At 47.9% G+C, this 25,727-nt stretch overlaps 1 protein-coding gene and 1 long non-coding RNA gene across 2 annotated transcripts; one reads left to right on the top strand and one right to left on the bottom strand.

The window, feature by feature from the left end:
* Positions 1–54: 54 nt before the first annotated feature.
* Positions 55–22,778, top strand: LOC135814372 (WD repeat-containing protein 36-like). Its single transcript, XM_065327482.1, has 22 exons — positions 55–406; positions 515–542; positions 5,350–5,450; positions 5,941–6,055; positions 9,918–10,050; positions 10,354–10,408; positions 10,935–11,067; positions 11,770–11,945; positions 12,426–12,546; positions 12,765–13,054; positions 13,658–13,772; positions 14,052–14,134; positions 15,330–15,412; positions 15,630–15,738; positions 16,397–16,476; positions 16,791–16,898; positions 17,698–17,792; positions 18,213–18,406; positions 19,582–19,701; positions 20,419–20,506; positions 20,967–21,160; positions 21,649–22,778. The coding sequence occupies exons 1-22, from the start codon at positions 269–271 to the stop codon at positions 21,796–21,798; spliced, it is 2,709 nt and encodes a 902-aa protein (XP_065183554.1). The 5' UTR covers positions 55–268; the 3' UTR covers positions 21,799–22,778.
* On the bottom strand, positions 21,938–25,727 carry LOC135814373 (uncharacterized). Its single transcript, XR_010553183.1, has 2 exons — positions 24,640–25,727; positions 21,938–22,777 (listed from the first exon to the last, which is right to left on the bottom strand). It is a non-coding gene; the product is annotated as an uncharacterized LOC135814373 (long non-coding RNA).

The following is a 25,727-nucleotide window of genomic DNA, read 5'->3' as shown; positions in this document are numbered from 1 at the left end:
TGAAAAGATCCACAATTTTGATCTCAAAATAATTCTGTACTGAAAATATTATTATTGTTCTTTGAAGTAAAAAGTTGCCTGTACAATTACGAGTAGTTCTCTCAAATACATTGTAATTGCATTTCGATTCGGGAATTCAATGTACTAGCACAGTCCACTCTCATGCTATGTTCTAGTACCAGTAGTGAAGGTCCAGAAGTGTTGATACTAGTAGTGTTGTCTCGATATAATGTGTGAACTACTCTGTCCAGTCTGAGTTAGAAGTGCAATGGCGTCTGGCAGCAAGGTTTTTGCTGCATTTCGTGCTCTTGGAATAGTCAGCAACGATGTTCCAATCTGTATTCAGACGAGTCACTCGAATTACTTTGTAACGTCGGCGATTGGCAGAGCGTTTCATGTTTACAATGTATGTTGCTCTTTCCTAATAATTCAAGTGGCTTGCAGGATCATGCAGGTGTGAGCTGTTCCCAAGTGTTGTGCTTTTCTTGTGTGGCATTGTCGTTTTGTTTATCAGGCCAATAAGCTGAACTTGCTGTTTGTAGGTAAGTGTTAGCCCCGAATAAATTTCAATATAGGTGCTTACTGTCCATCAGCGACTCTCTGAATTGTTACGGTGAAGTGCTGCAGTATGCACTGTAACTTGCACTTCCCCACAACATGGCTTGTTTGTTTATTACTGGTTTCTTTTTTCGTCCACCTGCCCGTTATATCTCGTTTAACGCCGATCAGGATAAACTTGGGTGGGCGAGGCTGCACGTGTCGTGGACAGATTGTTAAATCCCCCGACCACTGGCCAGTATAGTGAGCATTCTAAGCTAATTCACACAAGAGCTTGACACACGTGTGCGCGCACGCACACACACCTTCCTTCCTCCTTCCTTCTTCCACTGCCATGACTGGCTATGTGGCCCCATACGGGGCAGACCAGGAGACGTGTTGTCCACCGGGCGGGGAACGCCATACTCAGCGCGCGCGGGCCGCGCGAACAGCGTTACACTTGTGCCTCGCAATGTCCTGCGGCCGACGAAAACTGCGCGCACAAGTGCCACAGATGAGGGGCTTCGCCACAGGCTCCATGCGGGCCTGGACAATTGCGTCGACAGCATCACGGCAGGTGACTCGCCATCCCTGTCGATCTTGGACGATGTCACCAAGCTGCTCCAGAGGAACGCCAACAGCCATCAAGTCGCACTTCGCGGAGTCCTTCCAGCGCTTACGGGGTCCATGCGGTGGACGTTTGGAGGGTAATGCGCCGTACAGCAGCTGACGAGGGATCCAATCTGGCATGCGGGACACGTGGCCAAGCCATCGAAGTCGGCGGACTCTGACTTTATCCGCGATCTCCTCCATATCGCCCCACATCCTGCGAACCTGGAGAGAGGAGATGTGCTCCTCGATCTGCCGGCCACGATTTATCTTCAGGATGGAACGCACGCACTGCAGGTGAAAGGACTCCAGGCGACGGACATCACGCTGCCTGACGGTCCAACTCTCAGATCCATAAAGAAGGACCGCCAGGACAGTCACTCCATACACGATGCGCTTGATGGCGATGCTTAAGTCATCACTGGCGAAAACCGACTCCCGCAGTGTACAGAACGCACCCGATGCAGCAGCAACTCGCCGAGACACATCAAATGAGCTCCGGGCGTCTGGCGTAACATGACAACCGAGATAGCGAAAGGCCTCAACGTGGTCAACAACACCATCCAAAGGGGTCTGCATCCACAATACCAGCCCCAGCCGCCATGAATTTGGTCTTGGACATATTGACACTAAGGCCAAACGCACCAGCTACATCCCTGAACGAGGATAGAGCCCTCTCAGCACCAGCATGCGTAACTGCGAGCAAGGCTGAATCATCCGCAAACTGACACTCCGTCAGCCGCACTCTGCGATACTCTGCCAATCTGGTGTTGAAAAGCCGCTCCCTCCAAAACTGGACGAGTGGGATCCCCAGCTCACCATCATCAGCAATCACGCCACGCCATCTCTCGAAGACTGCACACATGTATAGGTTAAACAAAACCGGGGCCATAGTACAACCCTGCCGCAAGCCATTCTCAACCCGAATCGGTGCAAGCAGGTCTCCACCCACACGAATACTGGCAGTCATGTCGCTATGGAAGGAACTGATGATGGTGATCAGATTCCCTGGGACGCCAAGTCTAGCCAACACTCTCCACATAGCACTCCGCGGAACCGAGTCGTACGCTTTCTTCAGATCGATAAATACAGCGAAACCTTTCGTGGCATGTTCGTGCAACTTTTCCAGGATCTGCCGCACAGCAAACACCATATCCGAACAACCACGGCCCCTGCGGAAACCACACTGCGAGTCAGGCAAGCACCTTTCTCCGAGAACCTGCAGACGATTGGCAATCATGCGAGCAACTAGCTTTCCAGCCACATCCAGTAACGATATCCCACGCCAGTTGTCGCAAGACCCCAGGTCACCCTTCTTGGGGATGGGGACGAGGATAGCATCAGACCAATCCTGTGGAACGCTGCCAGTCTCCCACACCACCCGTATCAGTTCATGCAACCTCGCAATCAGGGTAGGGCCACCGTACTTCAGCATCTCCACAGATATCTCGGATCCGCCGCATGCCTTGCCACACTTCATCCCTCGCAATGCACGCCAAATCTCATCACACTCAGGCACGACACCAAGCTCCGTCATAACCGGCCGCTGCTCGATCGAATCCACTACCTCCAAGTCGTAAGCACTGGCAATGTTCAGGAGGCCATCGAAATGTTCACGCCACCTTCCACCGGTGGCCTCTGCCGTGTCACAGATCTCTCCTTGCTTGTTTCTGATAGCAGTTGCTGCACGGGGACGCATACCACCCAAGGTGGTCTTAATGTTACCGATACACTCCCAACCGCTCTTCGCCGTCAAGCCAAACCATTCACAATCCTTTGCCTGTCTCAGCAGCCAGTCTCGCTTCAGCCTCCGCATGGTGCACCGCGCCGCACTACGAGATTTCTTGTACAAATCCAGATCACTGGCCTTCCGCGTTGACATCCAGGTTGAGTAACAACTGTCCCGATCACGGAGTACCGACTCGATCTCAGTGCGCTTGTCTGTAAACCATTCTGGCTGTCGGCGCCTCTCTCGACCCAGGCAGTCGCTGGCAACGTTGATGGTGGTCGTCCTGAGGGTACTCCACCACTCTTCGATGGACGGATTCGGGGTCCAAACTTTCTCCAGCTCAGCATCCATGCCCTTGGAGAATCTCTCACGCGCAACCTCCATATCCTCCGGAGCACCACTACGCAGGCGCGACACAGCAATGGGTTTCGATCGCCCAACACCATTGCGGGAGACATGTGAACTGGGCAAGGCACCTAGACGATGTTTCATGCCTAGAAACTTATGGTCAGTGTCGCATTCCGCATTACGTATTACTTGGCAGTCCAAACACTGCGACCGATGTGCTTGTGGGATGATGCAATAATCAATACAGTGAGGGTGCTTGTAGCGTGGATGAAACCAGGTATGTTTATGGATTTCCTTCTTCTTGAATAATGTGTTGCATACAACAGCTCCATTTCGTGCCAAGAAATTGAGCAGCTCCTCTCCTGCTGAGTTCATACGACCAAAACCATGCTGCCCCCGCACGTCACTCCACTCATCATCCACCTCGCCAACTCCAACTCTAGCATTGAAGTCACCAAGAAGGCAATACTGGTCTGACTTTGGAACGCTGTCAATGAAGGCCTGCAAGCTGTCATAAAACGCAGTTTTTTCAGCGCGCGGTCTGGCGAACGTCGGTGCATATCCGACGGCGATGTGAATACACAACGGCGAACGGTTCCGTCCACACTCGAACTTGACCCTGGCGGAAACCAATCTCGAGCTGTGCCCCTTCCACTGCGAGCCACCGCGAACAAATGCGTCCCTGCAACGACCGCGCAATACAATTGCAACTCCTTCACCCCGCCGCGCCGACTCCCCATCAGACGGAGTCGGACGGCCACTCGCCAAGACGAGACAGTCGTCGACTTGGTAGGAATTAGTTCCAAACCAGAGGGTCTCCTGAAGTGCAACGACGTCCATACTGTAGCGCTGCAGCTGCCGGCAAACAAGATCGATTTTTCTCTCCTCGCGGAGTTGTCTTTTTGAATTTTTGATATTTTTTGAGGCAGTGTTCAAATCGCCGTCCACGTTCACCAAAGTTCTGACGTTCCACGTCCCCATGGACAACACAAATCTCCTTGCTGCTGGTGCACGTTGCGAGCCGAACTCTAAGCGGGGGTTTGCAGAGCCTCCGCGCTCAGGCGGACGAGGTTCAGTACGAGTGGTCACATCGGAAGTGACCATGGTGTCGACACTGATTTATTTCCTCGCCCGCGACGACAAGATGTACGTCGTCTTGTTCAGCGCACACACACACACACACACACACACACACACACACACACACACACACACACACACACACACACACACACACCTTGAACCTTGAACCTTGAACGTGCCCATTGCCGATGGCAATGATAGCGAAGGGACTATCTACTAGCTTTGCAGTACGGAGCGTGGCGCTTGAGATCCCTGGGACGACGGCAGACCTTTCCACATGCGCAGCGGAAGCCAGAGTCAGGATCAGAGGGAGCACGGGCGGGAGGACGACGATGAGCAATCTGCCTCCAGGCAGAGCGATCCTGGGCAGCATCAAACCAGCAGTCAGAAGGCACAGGGGGGGGGGGGGCTGATGGAGCGGAGATCATCCACGATGACGTCACGCCACCGCTTGCGTGGACCATGGCGAGGGCGCATCGCAGGTAGCTCCCCAAACAAAACTCGCTTCGGCATACGGTCGTCGTTCATCCGGCCAACATGGCCAAGCCAACGCAGTCGATATTCCCGGATGATGTCCGCGATGTCACAGTCAATGCCGAGGGTTCTGGCCATGGTGATGGAGGACACACACACACACACACACACACACACACTAGGGATAGAAAAGAGTTGGCTCGAAGAGTGATCAGCTACCAGCATCAATAATGATCAGTGGAATGAGGGATGATTGAGAGACAAATAGAATTTCTGGAATACCGACAGAGTCACAAGAATGGGACTAGCTGACCTATTGCAAAGCATCCTCTGCCAAGACCAAGCAATTGAAATCACTGGACACGTGGAAATTTGAGAAACATCGAAGCAGCCTGTCTATTCTTCTAAAGCTTCATTTTGAAGTTAGCAACACAAGTCATAATGATGCAGCTCGAGGGTATTTATTTAATTTTTCGGTTTTTGTCAGTGACACTAGTGATGTCTTGTCTCTGAATGACTATGTGGCCGCCACCGCCAGCACTGCACTGCGTATGTTGTGTGATGTGCAGGTACTACGCAAGAGGAGAACATTACTTGTGTGTGCTGTCACGGGCCGGTTGCATTCACTGCCGCTGGTCATCGCATTAGATCATGGAGGCGTGGAAAGGAGGTGAGCAGATCGCATTCATCATTCCTGAGATTTGCTAAGCGTGGAACGCCCAGCGAAACCAGGGTCTAGTGGCCATCATTGCATACATGTATGTCTGCATGGGCCGTGCTGACTGTAGTTTTGCATGTCCCACACGAGCAAAAGGATCACGGATGAGTGGCAGGCGTGTGCATCTATCCTGTGAGTGGCTGCAATGCATGGTTGAGTCAGGCCTGTCGCAAACCCCTTGTGCAATGTGTGGGTTGGGCTAGTCAAGTTTCTTCTTGTTAATGTCATAAATTTGTAAGGTGGATGTGCTCATAGCTGTATGACACACTCGCCTCATCTCGTTGCTCTCTCTCTCTCTCTCTCTCTCTCTCTCTCTCTCCCTCCCTCCCTCCCTCCCTCCCTCCCTCTCTCTCTCTCTCTCTCTCTCTCTCTCTCTCTCTCTCTCTCTCTCCCTCCCTCTCTCTCTCTCCCTCTCCCCTGCGTCTTCTTACTTTGTGTACAGGTGCGGAGTTATGTAGGGCATGCTGCCAATGTTCATCTGCTTCTGCCATTTGCCGGTCACCTGATCTCTGTGGATGTAGATGGGCATCTGAAGGTGTGGACAATCGCCACAGGAGGTGAGTGTCACTATCGATAGTTCTAGGACAACATAGCCACAGTGCCAGTATCATCAGCGTCCCGGCGTACTGGCATCACATTTCCATATCAATGTTTGGAGATGAATCCAAGGCGCTCGTTTACAGCACAGTATGCTGGGAGGAGTGTGTAGATGTATACAGTATTGGGAAGGTTTGGGTGTTCGTGGTTGCAGTACAGGTGAAATCATGATAATTCAAATATGGCTTAATTAGAACATACTGCTTAATTAGAAGTTTCTTCCGGGACCGATTTCTGTCAATACATAACAATATCTGATACAGTCAACTTCGCTAATAGCGACTGCGGATATAACGACAATTCGTGAATAACGACAGAATTTCCATGCCCAGAGCAAAGTCACATCCAACTGTAATACATATAATGGGACTTCGGGTATAACGACACTTCGCGAATAAGGACACTTTTCTGATGCCCCGCCGAGTGTCGTTATACGCGAAGTTGACTGTAATTTGAACCTCGAACTGGGTATGTCCGGTTAATTAGAAGTCCCACGGAATCCACTTACATAGAAAATGTGTGGGATTTGTGCTGATAATTCAAAGTTAGCAAACCATAATTAGAAGTTCACTATATTTTCTGCAAATCAGTCTGGTTTGCATGCACAGGCAGTTCAGTGTCCACTGAATTTGTGTCTAAGGTGTGTAGTGCAATTCTGCGTGTCAATGCGAACATAAAGTAAGAAGTTAGGATGATACGTCATTAAAAAGAACATAACTGCTCGACGTAAACAGGAAAGTTAATAATAGTAACCGAAAACAGATTGCTCAAACTTGAACTGGAAACTGTATTGCTTGAATCAAAAAGCACAATAAAAGGCCCAAATTCTACAACTACAGAGGATGTGATGACTCATAACACAAACTTTGATGTATGTATGATTGTATCAAGAGTACATGGTTAGGTACTCTTGATTGTATGTATGAATGTACATAACAGATTCAGCGTTCTAAGCTCTCTCTGCAGCTCGGGTTCAATGGATTATTATTGTACAACAATGCCTCGAGCATGCAACACATGCGTGCATGTATGTATGTACATGTATGTATGAGAGAAAGACACACACACACACACAGATAGAGCGATAAAGACCAAAGCGCAGAAAGAGAGAAATATCAAGAGAAAATTGATGCGTCCCGTCTTTGATGTTGGCGAACCAGGTACCGTATTTTACCGGTTGTAAGTCGACCCCGGTTATAGGTCGACCACCGTATTCGGAGGTCTCGATTCTGGTTTTTAAAGTGTTCACCCAACGAAGCACTACTAACCACTCCCTGCTACTTACACATCAACAGATCATGTAAACATTTCTTATTGGAGGGTATAACGTCCCAATCCTTGAAAAAAAAAAAAAAGGCTAATAAACTGGCAAAAATGTGTACACATGGTGCACTCGTGCATGCAGTGCAGGTCATTTTTGTAAGATACTGATAGTTCCCGGTTATAAGTCGAATTCCGGTTGTAAGTCGACCCCCACCCTTTCTCCTTCTATTTTTAGTTGTAAAAGGTCGACTTACAACCGGAAAAATACGGTACATGTAGGTCGAGGTCGGCCATGGGGTCTTGATCCAAACACGAATTCGTCTAATAAATTGATAAAATTGTAAAGGCAAAAAACAACACATCTAAATGGGAAATTCGTCTCAACAACAATGCCTCGAGCATGCATCACATGTATTTTGTCAAACTTCACCTCTATAGCCTTTAGGCTTTACACATATTTTGACGTTCTACCTAGCCTGGTATCGTTGTTGAGACTAATTTCTCCAGATATTGTCTCAAGGAAATTGATTATGGAACAAACACATTCAGTAATCATGTTATATTGTTTTTGTTGTTTTTCAACATTCGATGTCCTCTTCCGCTTCCTCAGTGTAGTAAACAAAGACCTAGCACATCTTCACCCACCTTTCAAGGAGATTCCTCAGCTGCTTAGCTTGGGCTGGTTGATTGTGCGATTGGGTTCCTTGGTGTTCGAGGTATTGGGCGGGAAGGGTGCTGTTGGCGACTCAACCATGGGGAATGTGGACCACCAGGAGCAGCTGTTGTCGGTGTTGCAGGACAACTCGCTGCTGGGGCAAATGCTGAGCTGCGCGTCTGATTGTAATTAATGGAGGAAGCTGCAGCGGTGGGCTGGGACTGCCAACTGTGCTGGGTGCGCGGCTGTTGCCATTGCGGGTGCTGGGTTCTGCCAGTGAGGTGGGTGGCTGGAATTGCTGGCCAGACAGTGCCATTGCAATAAGGAAAAGCCCACTCCCCAAGGCATCACCGATTGACTTCATTGAGGCTCCAACGCCCTCGATTGCCTGGCTAATGGAGTGGTTCTTCTCCCGGAGAGAATCAAGAAGCCTTTCCTTGGACTCCCTGTCCTTCTGAACCATATCAAGGAACACCCGATCTCTTTCATGGGCTGGCAATGCTTTTTGCAACTTAGTCCGCTTATTTGATTTCTTGGTCGGTGGACAAGAACCAATTGTCGATGTCGATTGGCTGGCAGCACCTGGCGATGTGGGCCGCAGTTCAACAACCTCATCGTCCTCGCTGTCCACATTGTCTACCTGTATATCCTGGTCTGGGCTGACACTGCTGGATGAGGCGATGCTGCCAGATATAGTCGCTACTGCTGGAGAGCCACTCCAAATGAGCTTCATCTTATCCCAGTTCTCGTCAACAACAGATCTTGCCACTTCCAGATCTCTTGTTCTCTATGATCGCAGTTGCTGTCGTGTTTTCTTGGGTTTCTGCCACTGTAGGTAAAAGGATTTTAATCCTTTTACCTACAGTGGCAGAAACCCAAGAAAACACGACAGTAATTGACATTCAATTATATGACAACCTGTGAAGAGAATTGGAGGCGTATCCTATTTCGAACGTGTGTCAGAACATGTGTCAGATCAACTGGCCCAAACATGCTCTACTCGTGGTATTTGCCTGCCATCCTCTTTCTCAACTCACCATAAAACGTTACCAGGTCAGACTCCATGTCCTTACACTCAGCATCTTGCTCAACCTTGAAATCTAGTACAGTATTGTCGTTACCAGATCGTTTTCCATGCGCGATGTCCACCTAAATCTACACACTGGGGTGCCCCTCTTCCTATTCTTGGCTTGCGCCGGGACACTCGCAGTCTCCGGTAGTGGCTGGGAAACGTCTCCGAAACTTTGAGACATATCTAAGGTCGTATCAAACGAAATCAACTACGACGTACAAGTAAATGAACAAACAGAAAGTAAACTGCACTACACTTGTCAAGAAGGATCAGGAAAAGAAAGGGAAAGGGTTTGCCAACTTGAAGGCGAGATGAAGGTCAACGGCCACAGGCAAAAGAGAGGGAATTCGCTCTCCAACGATCCTGGGCTTTGACCTTCGATCTAGCCAAGCGTGACCTGTGTGTGAATTGAAAAGACAACCGGGCACACCGGGCGCAGAGAAATCCTCTCCGATTCACGAGGCAAACTGGAAAACACGGGAAAACTCGCTTATAAGCCCAGGGCTTATTTTCTTGACCGTTTACATGAGAAAATAACTTACTATAAGCCCTGGGGGTTGGATAAGCTCGGGGTCAAGGGTAGGGCTAGTTCAACTCGGGGCGAGCTGAATAAGCCCGCCACACCATGTAAACGCGCACTCTATAATGACTGGGTGACAGATCAAGACGGGCTTATTTTTCTCATGTTAACGGCCCCTAGCTTGATTAGCGAGAAAGAAGTCTCTAGTCCCCTTGATTTTGCAGGGTGTTGGTGAGTTCTTGCTACGCTGTGGTCCTATCTTGTGGAGAAATGTGTTTTCGTGTTTTGTTTCTGTTCTGTTTTCCCTGTCAGAATTGTACACTGAAATTGACTTCGAGCCATCACTTTTCGACGTCTCGGCAATCATGCACCCCAGCACGTATATGAACAAAATACTGGTGGGTAGTCACCAGGGCGAGCTGCAGTTATGGAACCTTCGGACAAAGTAAGACCTGGTCAACTGCTGCTCCGCTGTCCAACTTCAAAAAGATGTCCTTGGGCAGCGGTCTGTACTCTTGAAGTGTAATATGGCATGGAGCATCCCCATCGGCCACTGTATAGTTTATATGTACCGTATTTCTGGTTCGGCGCAAGCTACTGTGATTCTTCTGTGGTGATAGCCCTTTGCAGGAGAAATGTGATTGGCTTCTTTTTCATTTTTAAGTACATCCTGGAGGCATAGGAACTGGCAACTGATATGTTTGCCCTGCTGTGATGTTTGTTCCCCATTGTTGTCTCGATGTAACAGTAAGATGGTGTACTCTTTCCCTGGATGGAGATCTGCCGTCACAGCCATCGTGCAGGTAAGCGTAGTCGCACCACGGCATGCTACCAGTGGCCTACGGATGTGTGTGGTGTACATTCCACCTGCTTTTAAAAAGGCATGTGCGTGGTCTCTGTAAGAAATTTGCGTAAGATCACCGGGAACCCACTATATGTGTTGCGTGTGGATTGTACTAATGTCTGGTTTGAAAGTAGACTAGTCTTGGACATGCATTGCATGCTGTTGCAATTGAACTTTGCCAGTCTCTGTTGAACCCAATCTTCACTGCTGCTCTATTACAATGCTGCAATCTGTCAGCCCCAGCAGCCGATTGCTTTTTTCTTTTCTTCTGAGCACATATTGTATGCGTTCTGCGACAGATAGCTCTAGATGCTATCTCCAAGTTATCTGCAGAGAAACAATAATTTACTTTTATAACCGGAAATGAGTATGTCCAATGTTACTCGTACTTGCGGAACATGTAGATATGCAAGACTGGGAATGGTATGCTGATAACAATAGTACAATAACGTGATTGTTTCTGGTGTTGTGGTGTTGCTATGCAGGCTCCAGCACTCGACACCGTAGCCATCGGTCTACAGGATGGCAGCATTATTGTTCACAACATCAAAGCCGACCGGACGCTGATGCGATTTCAGCAGGACTGGGGACCGGTCATGTGCATGTCATTCCGAACCGGTGAGAGAAATAGGTCATCATGTTGAGAATATGCCCTGCACTCTGCTGCACTGCAACTGCAGTACTGTTGGGTGCTGAAGAACTAGGGGGCTAGCATCGTAGCCTGGACAATTCTTATTTTCATGTACAGCACTCTATGCACAGTAGAGTCACCATGCATGTATCGCTATGCTAGCCTGTCCGTTCTTCGGCACCCAACGGTACTGTATCCAACACTCGGTCATCCAATCCTGTGCTTTGTCTTGGCTGGACTCCATAGCATACAGTCATGTGTGCACTTTAGTAGATCCAAAGTAAGCATACGGTTAGTAATGCGTATAGCAATGGCCATACACATATACCGAGGGCTGACATGTCTACAGTGGTGGCAAATAAAATCTGGACTGCTGCTCTCTTCCAACGCTGCGGGCCAATTTTGATAACGTCGCCTATAGGTGTGTGACCATGTCGCCTTTGGTGCTGCAAGGATAAGTGGACATCAGTCCTGCTTTAGTGGCCACAACTGTACGTATGGTATCCAACCTAGTGCTTTTACTGCATTGGAGTACCCTGCTTACCCAAGTGGTCAGGTCAACAAGGTTGCTCTGGACATTTTCTCATCTCTCATCTCTCTCTCTCTCTCTCTCTCTCTCTCTCTCTCTCTCTCTCTCTCTCTCTCTCTCTCTCTCTCTCTCTCTCCCTCTCTCTCTGTTGTGTGTTCAGATGGTGAACCGATGCTGGCGACGGGCAGTTCAGTTGGCCACATTGCACTGTGGAACTTGGAGAAGCGCCAGCTGTCCACCATCATGCTGGATGCACACGGTGGCAGTGTGGCCGGCATGCACTTCCTGCAGAACCAGCCAATGATGGTAACCAACAGCGCCGACAACTCTATCAAGGTGAGCACTCAGTAGTTGAGCTTTAACTTCTGAATAGGTGGCAGCTGCATTTTCAACATGGTGGGCTTGCACGTATGTTTTGTCCTCCGCAGTCTTGCATACGGATCACAGTTGGTGGCACATGCGTACTTTTCTCTACTCTTGACTCTTGATGATGAGTGTTGATTGGAGCACAGTGCCTTGCTTTGCAATGATGTGCACTGCAGTACTGGGCAATGAAATACGGGATTGTCCTCGGCTACAGCGCCGTTCAAGGACAATTTTATCCGTGGTTCATTGGCTAGTAGATCTGCTGTACTTCCATTCCAACTGCAGTCCTGCTCAATGAATGCCAGGCTCATGAATAAGTTAGCACCATACGCCAATGAACACTGCGCCCGGTGCTAGCTGACTCATGATTCCGATTTTCATGGCGCAGCACTGCAGTAGCAGTCTGTGTAGAGTGTTTTTTTGTGTCTCCTGTTGTTGTGATCATGCTAGGTGTGGGTATTTGACCAGACTGATGGCTCGGCACGACTGCTGAGATCACGTAGTGGCCACAGCGCTCCGCCCGTCTTTGCACAATACCATGGTCCCACGGGTCATATGATACTCTCGGCAGGTATGCCATTGTAGTTACGTGTGTGTGTGTGTGTGTGTGTGTGTGTGTGTGTGTTCATTTGTGTGTTTATTTGTGTGAGAATTTTCTCGCCAAGAGCAATTTTGGTATTTTTGTTTCACTCATTATTGAAGTTCTTTTACCTATCCGGCCGGTTTCTTGCGGTCCATTAACCGGATGGTGTTGACCTGATGGTTCTGTGTTCACCTTCTACCAAACAGGTATGGACAGGTCGGTGAGGATCCTGTCAGTCATCCGTGATTCGATGAACCGGGAGTTGTCACAGGGCTCAATCGAGCGACACGCCAAGAAAGCTAAGCTCTCGAAAGAAGACCTCAAGCTGATGCCCGTGACTGGCCTGGCTTCCGAGCTCTGCAAGGAAGGCGACTGGGACAATGCCTTGACTTGTCACTCGGGCAGTCGAGTCGTGCGAACATGGAACGTTCAGAATCGTGTCATCGGCAAGCATAAGCTGGTGGCGCCGTCGGTGCCCCGTGATGCCTCGGCGACGGTGAGGACCACCATAGCCTAGGCTGGATTCAGTATAGGTGGAACCCATTCCTGTAGCTTGCAATCACGCGGTGATCACCCAGACAAGCAGCATGTTAGAGTTTTAGAGCTCATCTTAGCTCAGTGTACTTTGCCGGTATGTGGTACTCGGCCAGAAAAGCATGACTGGCCTGTCCTACTAATCATGCTGATGTGTCATGGGCGACTTGCAGGTATTTTGTGATCTATGGCAGGGGAGTCGCCAGTTTCTAATGGCATGCACTCTGCACTAATCCACCTTCTGGGATGTTTGGTGCAACTTGACTCCTAAACGAATGAACACAAGTTTGGTTTGGTTTGATCCTGCTCTTGTAAGTATTGGCTGTACAGTGTACCGAGGCTACTTGTTTCAAAATGTTTGTTCAACACAACACAGCACTGGTATATTTATGTATTTACTGTCTGCACTTCATGGCACATAATGAAAATAGCCAATACAAGGAAGTGAGAGTGAAACCAATCACGGACGGGACTATATGGCCTGCAGCGAATCTTAGTGGCACTTTGTAATTATATTATGTGTGTATGGTTGCATGCATGTGGGTTCGCGGGTTTTTGTGTGCAGTGTGTTAGCGTCACCAACTGCGGCAACTTTGGCTTGGCTGGATTCAGTACTGGTGCGGTGCACATGTTCAACATGCAGTCTGGCCTGTACCGTGGCTCGTTCGGTGACCCATCAGGTAAGTGTGACGATGGAGAGCAGCAACACACATGCACACACACACACTTAACTACAATGTAGTGCATTGGTTGGCGTACGTACGGTGTTTGCTAATGAAAGCTGGACGCGGAGAGCTTTGTTCATTGCCGGCTTTGACCATGTAAAGGCTATTTTGTCAGCATGTTGCAATTTGTGTCGTTTCTGATGGGTTGCTATTGTGTTTGCTACTGATGGTAGTTGTGAAGTGATATGATTGATCTCGTTTGTTGTATGCCGGGTTTTCCCCCTGGTCATGTAGCTCATGATCGCTCCGTGTGTGGTGTGGACGTGGACAATGTCAACCAGCGTGTGATGACATTAGCGGTGGACGGCTGTCTAAAGGTACGGGTTTGCATCCACTTTTATCGTGACTACTGTACATGCGTGTACCAAGATAGCAGTGATCTACTTGGTCCGGCTCATCGCAATTGTCGTTTATCTCCCACGCACTTTTTGACAGGTAAAACCCAGTCCAATCACGATATCTAACTTACTTTTGCTTGGGAGGTTGTGATGGCAAGATCAAATGAGGCACGAAAGAAAAATGATCGCGACTAGCGCTTTGAATCGCGATGTGTTCGACTTTTTTGGGAAGTGGATATCTGGCCATTCACTGTCTGTGTTGCCAAAAGCCAAGCGCAGCGACCTGAAGACCGGAACTGTAGCAGGGGCAACTGACATCCTAGCCTGGAGAGCGTGACAGGCACACGTGCACGGCAGAGGAGTATGAGCATCATGCTGAAGAAGAAAGGTGTTTTCGATGTGCGATGCGCGCATGCCAGGGACGTTTTGGTTGTTCCTTCGTGGACCTGGCAGCAGCATTACATTAGTCGTGGTCAGCGTATCCAGCCGAGCATATGACAGCTGTCTGCAGAGGCCTGTATGCCTCTTTAGAGGCTCTGTTGAAACACACTGTGGCGAGACACAGGTCACACTGCCCACGGTTCCTTCAAGCACCGAAGTGACAGCCACAACTGTTCCTTTCCCATTGCTGCCATACGACAGGCTGAGAAAGCAAGAGATACTCTACCAGTCTACGCCAGCAGCTAGACACCAGCAATTATTTTTAATATCAGCTCATGTAACGGCGGCAGCTCGAGTGATGGAGAGTTGAATGAACTCTGGACCTGTCAGAGTGTGAGTTCAAGAACGCGCTCCTTCGCTGATTTATTTCGTGCATTTTGCTTACCTAGCTTCCCTTCTATGACTCGCTTCACCTGATTCCATGGCTGAATTTTTTTTCTTGTGGCGGAGAGTATTCATGTATCATGCTTCCTCGCTATGCCTATTGAAAATTTCGCAGAGCGGCAACAAAACTCCTGTTCTTAGTGGCGATAGATAAGCGACAATTGCGATGAGCCGGACCAAGTACATGTAGAAAGTGCTGTACTTGGTGCACATTGACCCTATTGGTGTATCTAGCAATTGGCGTTTCCGATCTTAGTTTCACATGATAGCTTCATAACCTCCCCGTCATGGTGACTCTTCCGCAGCAACTACAATAGTATTCATGTTTGTGTGCTTGGACATGTTTTAGATTTGGTCGTTCCGTCGGCGGCAGCATCTTCACACGCTACAGCTGGAGGGCAATGTCTATGGTTTCAACTTCCACCGTGAAAGGTAGGAGTGTATGCGCTGGTGGGTGTGACATAATGAGTTATTGTAATGATTGGTAGCATGTTACTATCAAGACCAACATAGACCAAATCATTGAATAAAATGTTGTCAGTGGCCGATGCGGAGTGTGGTCAAGCGCTTTGCTATGCAGTGTCTTGTACTCTGCTCGATATTTTGCTTTTCTCTGCTTGTGTGTTCTCTACTCTGTTTTGCTGCTCAGCTCTTTGTTAGCTGTGAATGTGGCTGACGGGCAGTGCCATGTCGTCGACGTTGACATGCGGAGAGTAGTGCGGCGCTTCAACAAGCATACCAAGCGTATAACGGACATGGTAATGCTGATGTGCTGTAGGCACTCTTGATTTCACCGTATTCCCTAATCTCTGTGCAGCACAATCACGCTGTACTATGCACTGTGGCGTGAGTGAACGTGTACACGCACGGAACGTGCTGAAGAAAGGTGCATGTCAGATGTCGGACGAGAGATCAGTCTTCAGTGCGATTGTAGCATTTGTGAAGCTGTGAAAGTCTGGTGTCCTCTACATTGTAGTTGCATGTACTGACTGGTAACCAGTCACCTGTATGCTGGCACACTTTACTATCTGTTGCAGTTTTGTTGAGAAGTGACACGCCATCTCTGACCAACTGTGTACAGTGTATGTTCCGGCAGTGCTTGTGCGACGGCAATTCCGCTGGATTAGGGAGGGTGCTGGATTAACAAATCTGGTTTGCTGGTGTAGCGTGCATGGGTGGGACGTTTTGGTCCTGAACATATGCTGCTGTATCGAGGCCGCTGGCTTATACCGTATAAAGACTTTACTTAAATGTGCTGAAGTAACGAGGGACAGCTGTAGATATTTAAAAGAGATGTTTAGTGGTATTTTGAACTGATGTACTTGTGCGTGTACTCTCTTTTGGGGTGGCGAGTCAGCTTGAGGGGCTATGACTTCTGATGCTGGATTGGCTTGTTTATTATGCTCTCAACTGCAGTGTTTCAGTCCTGATGCCAGGTGGCTTGTTACCAGCTCTCTGGATCACACAGCTTGTGTGTGGGATGTGCCTGCGGCCAGGTAGGTGTGTGTACACACGTCACACAGGTCATGTATCTATGCCGACCGTACACTCGTAGGTGTGCTCAGCCACCATCACACTATGCACAGCCATGTTCTTTTAAGTAGGCACGCTTGCCACAAGCTCTGTTGTGATGAATGTACGCCACGGCAACAGCAGCTTCCTCGACTGAACCCCAGTGTATGTGTGGGATTCCTATTTTTTGCATGTAGTGTACCCTGTACTTCTGAGTCATTGGCTTGGGGTACACTCTGTATGCTTTACATCCAGATGCCATCATCTATGAGTTACTGTGTGTGTTTTTGATTTGTAGACTTATCGATCACTTCCAAGTGAAGTCTGCAATCACATCTGTCACGCTATCGCCGACTGGTGACTTCTTGGCAACCACGCATGCCGATGATCTCGGAATTTACCTCTGGTATGGTAGACCTGAGTGGTTGTGTGTGTGTGTGTGCGCGTGTGTGCGTGTGTGTGTGAGTAAATGTGTATGTACAGTTGAACATCGATTATCCGCACATCGACTATCCGACCATTCGATTATCCGTAACAGTTTTTTTGGGCGCACGTGCCATAGAGTACGCACTGTGCATGTAGTGAGCCATTCAAAAAATACGAAAATTTTGAAAAGTAAAAAGGTCGTGCGGCTAGTAATAACCACTGAAAGTGTGTGAGTGACAGTTTTTTCTTATCCGGAACATTTGCCTTATCTGAACACCGCCTGACAGTTGTCTGCCCAAAGGTGGTCGGATAATCGATGTTCAACTGTATGTCCTCTTTACAAGGGCTCTCTCTCTCTCTCTCTCTCTCTCTCTCTCTCTCTTTCTTTCTTTGTATTTTTACACACACCATTCTGATTGTTGGGCTTGTGATAAATAAATTGAGTGCCCACAGCCGTGGCCAAGTATGACACTGCGGGTCAATTTCATTGTGCACAAATCTGTTTCCAACCTCGAAGGGGCTCTTCTTGGACAAGGAACGTGACTGGGTTGTGGAAGTAGAAAGGATAAGATGATGAAAAACGCTGCCTTAACTTTGTGTGGAGGTCAATGAAACCAAACGTCCAGTTGACTGTGGTTAAGCAAAATATACATCCACTTGTGCCTTTGTCTCGTGCACTGCGTCCTGGAAATGACTGGATGTTTTTTTTTGTTAGCTACTTTTACAATGGACTGCGGTGAATTTTGTTTTGCAATATGACATGTGTTGTGTTTGCTCAGGTCCAACAAGACGCTGTACAGTCAGGTTTCGTTACGTCCTCTACCAGCCGACTACACTCCCCTGTGCATTGACATGCCCACCACTACAGTCATAGGTGAGACTGTGTGGCCTAACTCTACGCTATGTGTGTGCACCTGGGATATGTTCTCGTGCCAAAGGTGTTTGACTTAGCAGCGTGACTTTTGTACAGGCATTGTTCGCGAGTGGTTACTGGTTTGAACGATAATGTACTTGAAAGTACTCAACATGGTACTCTTGCCACTAGTATGTATCTCTGTTCCTTGATCAACCAATGCCTACATTGAAACACAAGCCAAGTCAGCGAGATAACCCAAGCTCCTATATAGGGAACAGCCTACAATTCCTCAAGTATTGCCGACGTCGCTACAGTCAGACTTGGATAATGCAATGCTTGTACTTGTAAGACCAGCCACACGACCCTTTCCGTAGAATACCAGTATTCACTCACTCCGTGTTATCAATTTTTTCATTTTATTTCTTGCTCTACATATAGATGAGGAGAGCAGTGATCGTCATGCAGTTGCCGATGGTGTGGATACACCAATGGAGGAGAGTGACAGCAATAGTGCAGCAGATGCAGATGATTCCCATTGGAAGTCTCCCGATCAGCTGGCCAATGAGTTGATCACTCTGTCAACATTGCCACGTTCCAGATGGCACAATCTCGCTAACCTTGATATTATCCGGGTAAGGGACCATGGCCTTTCTTTTTTGTTTTTGTTTTTTTTCAAATCTTTATTCTCACGATAGCCAGTGGCCAATAGGAGATAATAGTGTAAGAAAGGAGAAAGAGTGAGGAAGAATTGGGTGGGCAGAGCCTAGGGATTAATGACTACTTAAGTGTACGGGCAGGGGTGGTCGCTACACGAGCATACAGAGTTGTGCAACAGCAGGGATATCTGGGATTTGAAGAGAGTACGAGAAGGGATTTCGCGAAGCTGGGTGGGCAAGCAATTAAAGTAATGAAGGGCCTTGTACAGGGGAGAATGGAGACAGCGATCAATCCGCGGAGTTGGCAAGTGCCAAGTACGAGAACGACGTAAACTATACGAAGGTTGCTCGCTGCTAGCAGTATGCAGCGAGAGTATATGTGGTGGGGCATAATTGTGGCGCTGAGAATGTGCGAAGAGTATATGTTTAACTTTTATAGCGTTAAAATAATGTTGGCCATTTGATGCGATGCAAAAGGTGGGAGTGTTCTAAGTGTGTGTAATGGGGAAGGTGGAGACATATTCTGGCGGCTTTTGTTGTTGTTGTTGTTGTTGTTGTTGTTGTTGTTGTTGTTGTTGTTGTTGTTGTTGTTGTTGTCGTCATTGTTGTTGTAAATGGTCCTTGCACACAGCAAATAAGTATAGAATTATTTTGAAGTAAATATATGGCACCACTGGAACGGAGATATCTGACTAAAATGCCTCGAAGTCTGCTGACTTGGGTTAGACATACTTGTGTCATTCGATGTGAGTGCTGTGAACAGGCAATGCATTTTTGTAGCTTCTGGTAAAATAGCACTGCAGCTTGTTCAAACAATGGTTAGAATTGTGGTCATCGACTCTTAGTAATAACATGCTGTGTACAGACAATCTTTGGGAGTTTCTTTTTGTCATGTCATTTGTTTTGATTAGTGTCCCAGTTCTGTACTCATCTGCTCTTTCCTGGTTGCAATGCACGTGTGGTAGTGGCAGTGATGGTGACTTAGTGGTGGTAGTGGCAGTGGGGCTGGGAAATACTGGTAAAGAGCAGTAGGCATACGAGCTTAAGGTTCATGCTCTTTCCTTTTGCACTTCATAGCATTGCCTGTTTTTTTTGCCAACGCTGCCTCTGTCTGGTCTGAAATTCGCTTTGTTTTCTATTTTTATCTACAGCGGCGTAACAAGCCAAAAGAGCCACCCAAGAAACCGGAGGCAGCGCCATTCTTCTTGCCAACTGTTTCCGGCTTGGAAACCACGTTTGACCTGTCAGCTGTGCAGGCCCGAGAGGATGAGGTATGTTTGTAGTCTGCTCTCCTCTGCTCTGTTGGTTCTGTCTCACTGTGATATCGTGACGCTCTGTTCGCAGTGTGCTGTGTTGGAATTTAGTCTGACCTATTGTGATATCCACTGGTATGGGAAGGAAGCGCTTTCACCTCAATGGTATCGTGACTCTCAGTATTTGTCTCGTTCTGAATACAAGACATCTCGTGAATCACAGTGATATTCAAGTACTAGTACAGTGCTGCTCAATGAAATTCAGTCGCGTCACTCAAAACTAAGATGTGGTTTGGCCATGTTACGAGACATGACGTGTTCTCCAAGCCCTTCCTGCAAGGATCAACTCCTGGATCTCGACCGAGAGGAAGGCCCGCGACATCATGGAATTCTAACATTAAAAGTTGGACGGGTCTTCCCTTGCATGCTCTCTCTCATGCAGCACACACTAGAGTTGGATTCAGAGACATCATTCACAATTCTCTCGCTGATTAATGCCTCTACGATCACCTTGTGATTATGAGTTACCGTTACTCAAGTACGCGTTGCGCAGCCCTAGACCTGCGAACACTGGGCTGCGAAATGATGCAAGGCGCAAACTGGAGCGAAGGGACTGGATTTCATTGAGCAGGACTGTACTTCAAGTACAGTGTAGGTGTGTAATATCGTATTTAAAGGTTGTTTGTCGTCGATGATGCGATTATTTATTCTGTCTGTGTTCCTTTCTGACTCAAGGAGTCATCGCGTGTTATCAGCTTTACTGGCCTTCAGCCGACGACGCCCTTCCAAGAAGCGCTCAAGACTGGCACGGAAAGTGGAAACTGTGAGGGCATCAGGCTGCTGGACTCTGTTCTTACTGCCGATGTGTGTGTGTGTGTGTGTGCGCGCGCGCGCGCATGTGCATGTGTGTTTGTAGGCATGGTGGTGCATGCATGTGTGCATGTATATCTGAGTTAGCATGATAGTGTTTGAACTTATGATACTATGTTATGCGTGCTACTTCATTGTTAATTATTGCCAGTGAAGTGTTGACTCTGCGAACAGATTTGTTTTCATCTGGGATGACCTGTACGATCACTATAGCCGGTATATTAGTATAGCCGCCAACCGTATAGGCGATACGGACTGTACAAGGTGAAGACAAACTCTAACGTCTATCTGCCACCATTCATACATATACTGCACCTATGCAAGTTTATCTCCTTGTTCTAGGAAGCCAGCATCCAACTAGAACACTGCACGTATTCACAGCCCATTTGTTTGTGTTTATCCCTTGTTGTCAGACCAACCGGCTCTTGATTTGCTCATGGGCATGGGCCCATCTGCAACGGACACTGAATTCCGGAAACTGGACCTTTTCGGAGGCGATGCAGAAAGCGAGCCGCTTCTTGCTGCGATGTTCACTTTTTTCTGTTCGGTGCTGAAGTCACGGCAGTCATTCGAGGTGGTGCAAGCATACATTGCACTCTTCTTGAAGGTAAGATGGACACCATCTATGTAGTATCTATAGTAAGATCGAATCCTACCATAGCTACACGCTAGTAGGGAAAGGTGGAAAGCCTAGACCGTTCTTATTTTCATGTACAGTCAACTTCGCTTATAACGACACTCGGCGGGGCATCAGAAAAGTGTCCTTATTCGCGAAGTGTCGTTATACCCGAAGTCTCATTATATGTATTACAGTGGGATGGGACTTTGCTCTGGGCATGGAAATTCTGTCGTTATTCGCGAATTGTCGTTATATCCGCAGTCGTTATTAGCGAAGTTGACTGTATTACAGTCTATGCGCAGTTGAGTCACCGTGTATACATTGGTATGCTGTGCTTGGTGAAATTCTAGCCTGGTCGTTCTTCGGCGTCCGACAGTACAGTATAGTGCTCTATTGTGTTTGAGGATTGGCATTAGCAGAGGCCTTCTTCCTATTTCAAAGTAACATACTGACTTCTTCTGTTTTGTCTCTGGCAGCTTCATGGCGATACCATCTCCAGTAATCCGCGACTGTGCACGGTCATGCAAGACCTGGAGAAACTGCAGAGCTCGACATGGCAAGATCTGCAGCGTGTCTTCCACCAGAACCTGGCCATGATTGGCTACATGAAGAGTGCAACAGTCTAAGTGACACCTCTGGCCATGCCAAACACGTAACTGTTAACCAGACAGAATCAAGACCAGAGACATCCAGTGCCATAAACGGATGCAGACTGCTCTGAGCTTCTTGTACAGTGCAGTTCATATTTTACTTTCAGACTTGAACTCATTGAAGCCGTCAGCATGAGACGACTCACTGTGTCTTCCTTTTTTCAATAATAATTGCTTTTGGTTTTACATAACACATGCTGATTTAACCGTAGCTATGCTGATGGCGGAGTCAATAATGAAATTCAAATGAAGATGAATAAAAAGCATGACTAGACGATACAATATGAGAAGCGATTGCTAGACGTACGGTGTTTAAGTCAGGCCTTAGACTTGTTACCACCACCGATTTAGAAGTCATTGCATGGATTTCTGTTTAAATCAGGGTGTAAAAAGAGCAATATGCAGTGTAGAATTTGTAAATATTATGACTGTCTGCCTATGCCACTGGGTACAGTACCACACTAGAAGAACGACCAGTGCTGAATGCCAGATAATGAGTAAAAGGCGCGAAAGCACAGCAAAGAGCACCTACATGTACATGACACACAAAGCCAGCTGTGACACTGTTACTGTTCTAGTCTGCGAGGTAGTACTAGCAGTAGTAGGAATTCTCTGATTGGCTGCATGTGAACACTCAGTGCATTCACTGATGCACATCTATGCTGACTGTGCCATAGTCCTCAGTAGCTCACAATCAGAAGTTTTGACTATCCACCTGAAATCTGAATGGCACTATTGCACGTTTGCACTATGGAGCCACACACTGTATGGCTCATACCTGCACAATTCTTACGTCTGCACCACTTTCACTCATGCCATCGCTCCCATTCTTGTCCTCGCTCATATTATCTGCGTAGAGGTCGTGCGCCCATTTGTCAGGGCTGGAGGAACGCTTGACGGGAGATGACCGACCCCAGGAGTCACGCCGTCTGTTGCTCACTCCCCGGTCATCATGCTGTGCATAGGATGTTGACACACAGAAAGTTACGGAACTGCAATCTTATTCTCTATGTGGAGTCCTGATGTCAAGGGGAAACTGAAGACCCTTTGACAATAAAATGACTCAAGAATCAAGCGGAACAACGTTCGCATGCTGAGCAAGGGCTAAGCAAAACAGGCAAACGTTTTGAGGGCCCATGAAAGATACATGGTTAGGTGCGATGTGTTGAGTGGGGGAAACTAACTTGAGCAATATACCGTAAAATCGTGTATAAAAGCCGCGGCTTCTATGACTTTCTTGGTGAAATTTAGCAGGCTTCTATACAAGACAGGTATTTCTATGTATGTCAACACTAAAACCAGGCTTATGTGTGATTTGATGGGCCCAAAATTGCAGCTTCTATTCAAGTGCGGCTTTTGTACGGTGTGGCAAACCAGTGCGGGCTGTGTATGTACTCTTGTTGAAACTTGGTCAAGCCGCCACCAGGTTTCACCAACTGTCCTCTCCATATGGCCAGTTTCGGCACCGCATGTATAGAATGTGTGACAATCATCCTGGTTCCGTACAACCATGTACAGTAACACCTATCTAAGCCGACCGCTCACGTGACCCAAGAATGTGGTCCCGGTGTACAGGTGCAGCTAGGTGGTCCCCTTATCCAGGGTCGCATGAGTGGAAATGATACCCATTGCCTTTGGCCCTGGTTGTAGTGGTCATCTAGGACAGGTGGTCGCCTTATCAGAGTGGTCACCATGACAGGTTCTACTGTAGTTCGAAGTCTAGTTTACACTACAGGCAATACCACCAGTGCACGACTACTACCCCTTAGTAAAACTGTACCGAGAAAGTCGAACAATAACTCGCTGTCGATAGGTTGTTATGCTCCTTTGCCTGGTCTTTCGTTGAGCACTTTTTCCAGTTTGGGTCAATGACTCAAAAGTCAAAACTCCTTGTGCAGAGCTTGCCGTAGCTATGGCAGTTACAGGCTTACAGCACTTTGATGCTTTGTTCACTAGACATTATTGCGATCAGTTCGGCCAGTCACTCTGAGCTCCGATGAGTTTGGAGATTGAGTAATACCAAGAGTACATAAACCAGAGTGTGCAACTCGGGATGGTTCCTGTGGGAGCGTAATTCGTGCACTACGTCATTTCTGACGGCATGGTAAGCCACAGGTACGGTGAAAAGTTGCGTAACCAGTCGCGGTGGTGCAGTTCACTGAGTTTGTCCTGATTTCGGTTTTTTGAGACGGATAGCCTGGTGACTTTACTTGTCGGTGGATGTACGCAGCGTACACAGTCACACAAAACACCGAAATCCTGAAACAGGACGTCTAAAATCAAGCAAACTTGGCTGATTTCCGGGCTATGAAACATGAAAATTTGAGCTGTACGCAAGTCGCGGCTTGGCTGATCTCATCAGGGTGACGTAGTGCACGAACTGCGCTGTTTCAGATCTGATATGCACAGTTGCACACTCTGGTTTATGTACTCTTGGTAATACAATGGTACTTAGCACTTAGTACGTACTCTCCTAAGACATTTTGCTCTTGCTTAGTATGGACATTGTCCGGAGCACGGGTGTCTTGATCAATACTGAAGTGAGTTAGGATAAGAATCACCTCAGATACGAAGTACTAGTACACTTCACTGCTGCCCATGTGGGTACGTCTTATTAGAGTTCTACTGGACCTATACATGTAGTGTAGTACATGTACTTGACTAAAAATAGATAATCACATGCCATAAGTTAACATACACACACCACACGTCATCCCCTACACCCACACACATGTGCACACACACGCACGAACACACACACACACACACGGGCGTACACTGTGGACATGTCTGGGCACACATTGATGAGCACCTTACCAAGAAATTACGGGGAACATCCTGTGGTCGTGGGCTTTGCAATGTCAAGCGTGGTTGCCGTGACTGCCACCGAGAATCTTGCTCTTGCCGGTCATAGCTTCCCCTGTTCCGACGGCGATCTTCACTTGAGCGTTGACGATGGTCTCGCTCATCATCTCTCTCTGCTCTACTAGTACGTTGATCATCAGGTCTGCGTCTGTCTGTGGACTGCACCATGGGTTCAGAGCTGAGCTTGACAAGTCTGCTGCTAATGCCGCCGCCGCCACTACTTCCACTGGTACTGCTTCTGTTCGCAGTAGTGGACGTAGGTGATTTGGTACTCCTTTCATGCGTATTGGTCTTATCCATATCATCCTCTATCTTTATAAGCTCAACAGCTGAGCTACGTGCATGACTCTGGCTATCACTGGACGTTCTACCCCTCGAACGTGCCTCGCCATCACGATTACTGTTACCATCACGACTATTTGCTGAGGATTTCGAGACACTAGATAAAACGACGTCTCGGCGACGCTCTCTTCTTGGGCTTGATCGACTTCTGGATCTGGACCTTTTACGACGATACGATGGCGATACCGAGCGACGTCTCCGCCTTGGGGAGCGTGATCTGGATAATCTACGACTGGTTCTCGATGAAGCTCCATTTGAGCGTCGTCGCCGAGTATCACTGGGGGAATCAGAACTATCTCTGCGACGTCCTTTGCTGTCGTTGCCACGTTTTACAGGAGACCGGGACCTGCTTCTTCTAGAACGAAGTTTGTCCTCTCGTCCATGCCTAACAGGCGACCGGGAGCTTGAGGATGATGAACTACGTCGTGGCATTCTCCCTCTCGGGAACTGTTCAAATATTCGACGACTGATAAGAATTATTTATTATAGAGTTTCGGACAAAGCAATTTGGAAGTTCCAAACAAGTTCGCTCAACTGGCTACAGAAAGTTTGCTGCGGGAGCCTGCATCTTATCTAGATATCTAGTGTTTGTCGGGTGATACGACAAATAAACTAACAACAGTGTATATGACTGTATCTTCAAGGAGAAGAAAGTAATCTGAAGGAAAAGACTTCAAGTTCAAAAATTGATTGAGCGT

This window comes from Sycon ciliatum, chromosome 4 (assembly GCF_964019385.1).
Source record: "Sycon ciliatum chromosome 4, ocSycCili1.1, whole genome shotgun sequence".
Taxonomy (NCBI): Eukaryota; Metazoa; Porifera; class Calcarea; order Leucosolenida; family Sycettidae; genus Sycon; species Sycon ciliatum.
This window is presented reverse-complemented; position numbering and strand designations above follow the sequence as displayed.

What these genes read in the sequence shown, in the direction of transcription:
- LOC135814372 (XM_065327482.1), top strand. Translation starts at nt 269, where the DNA reads ATGGCGTCTGGCAGCAAGGTTTTTGCTGCATTTCGTGCTCTTGGAATA. An exon ending in CATGGAGGCGTGGAAAGGAG is followed by an intron (nt 5,451 to 5,940) that starts GTGAGCAGATCG and finishes CTTTGTGTACAG; the next exon opens with GTGCGGAGTTATGTAGGGCA. An exon ending in CCCGTGATGCCTCGGCGACG is followed by an intron (nt 13,055 to 13,657) that starts GTGAGGACCACC and finishes TTTTGTGTGCAG; the next exon opens with TGTGTTAGCGTCACCAACTG.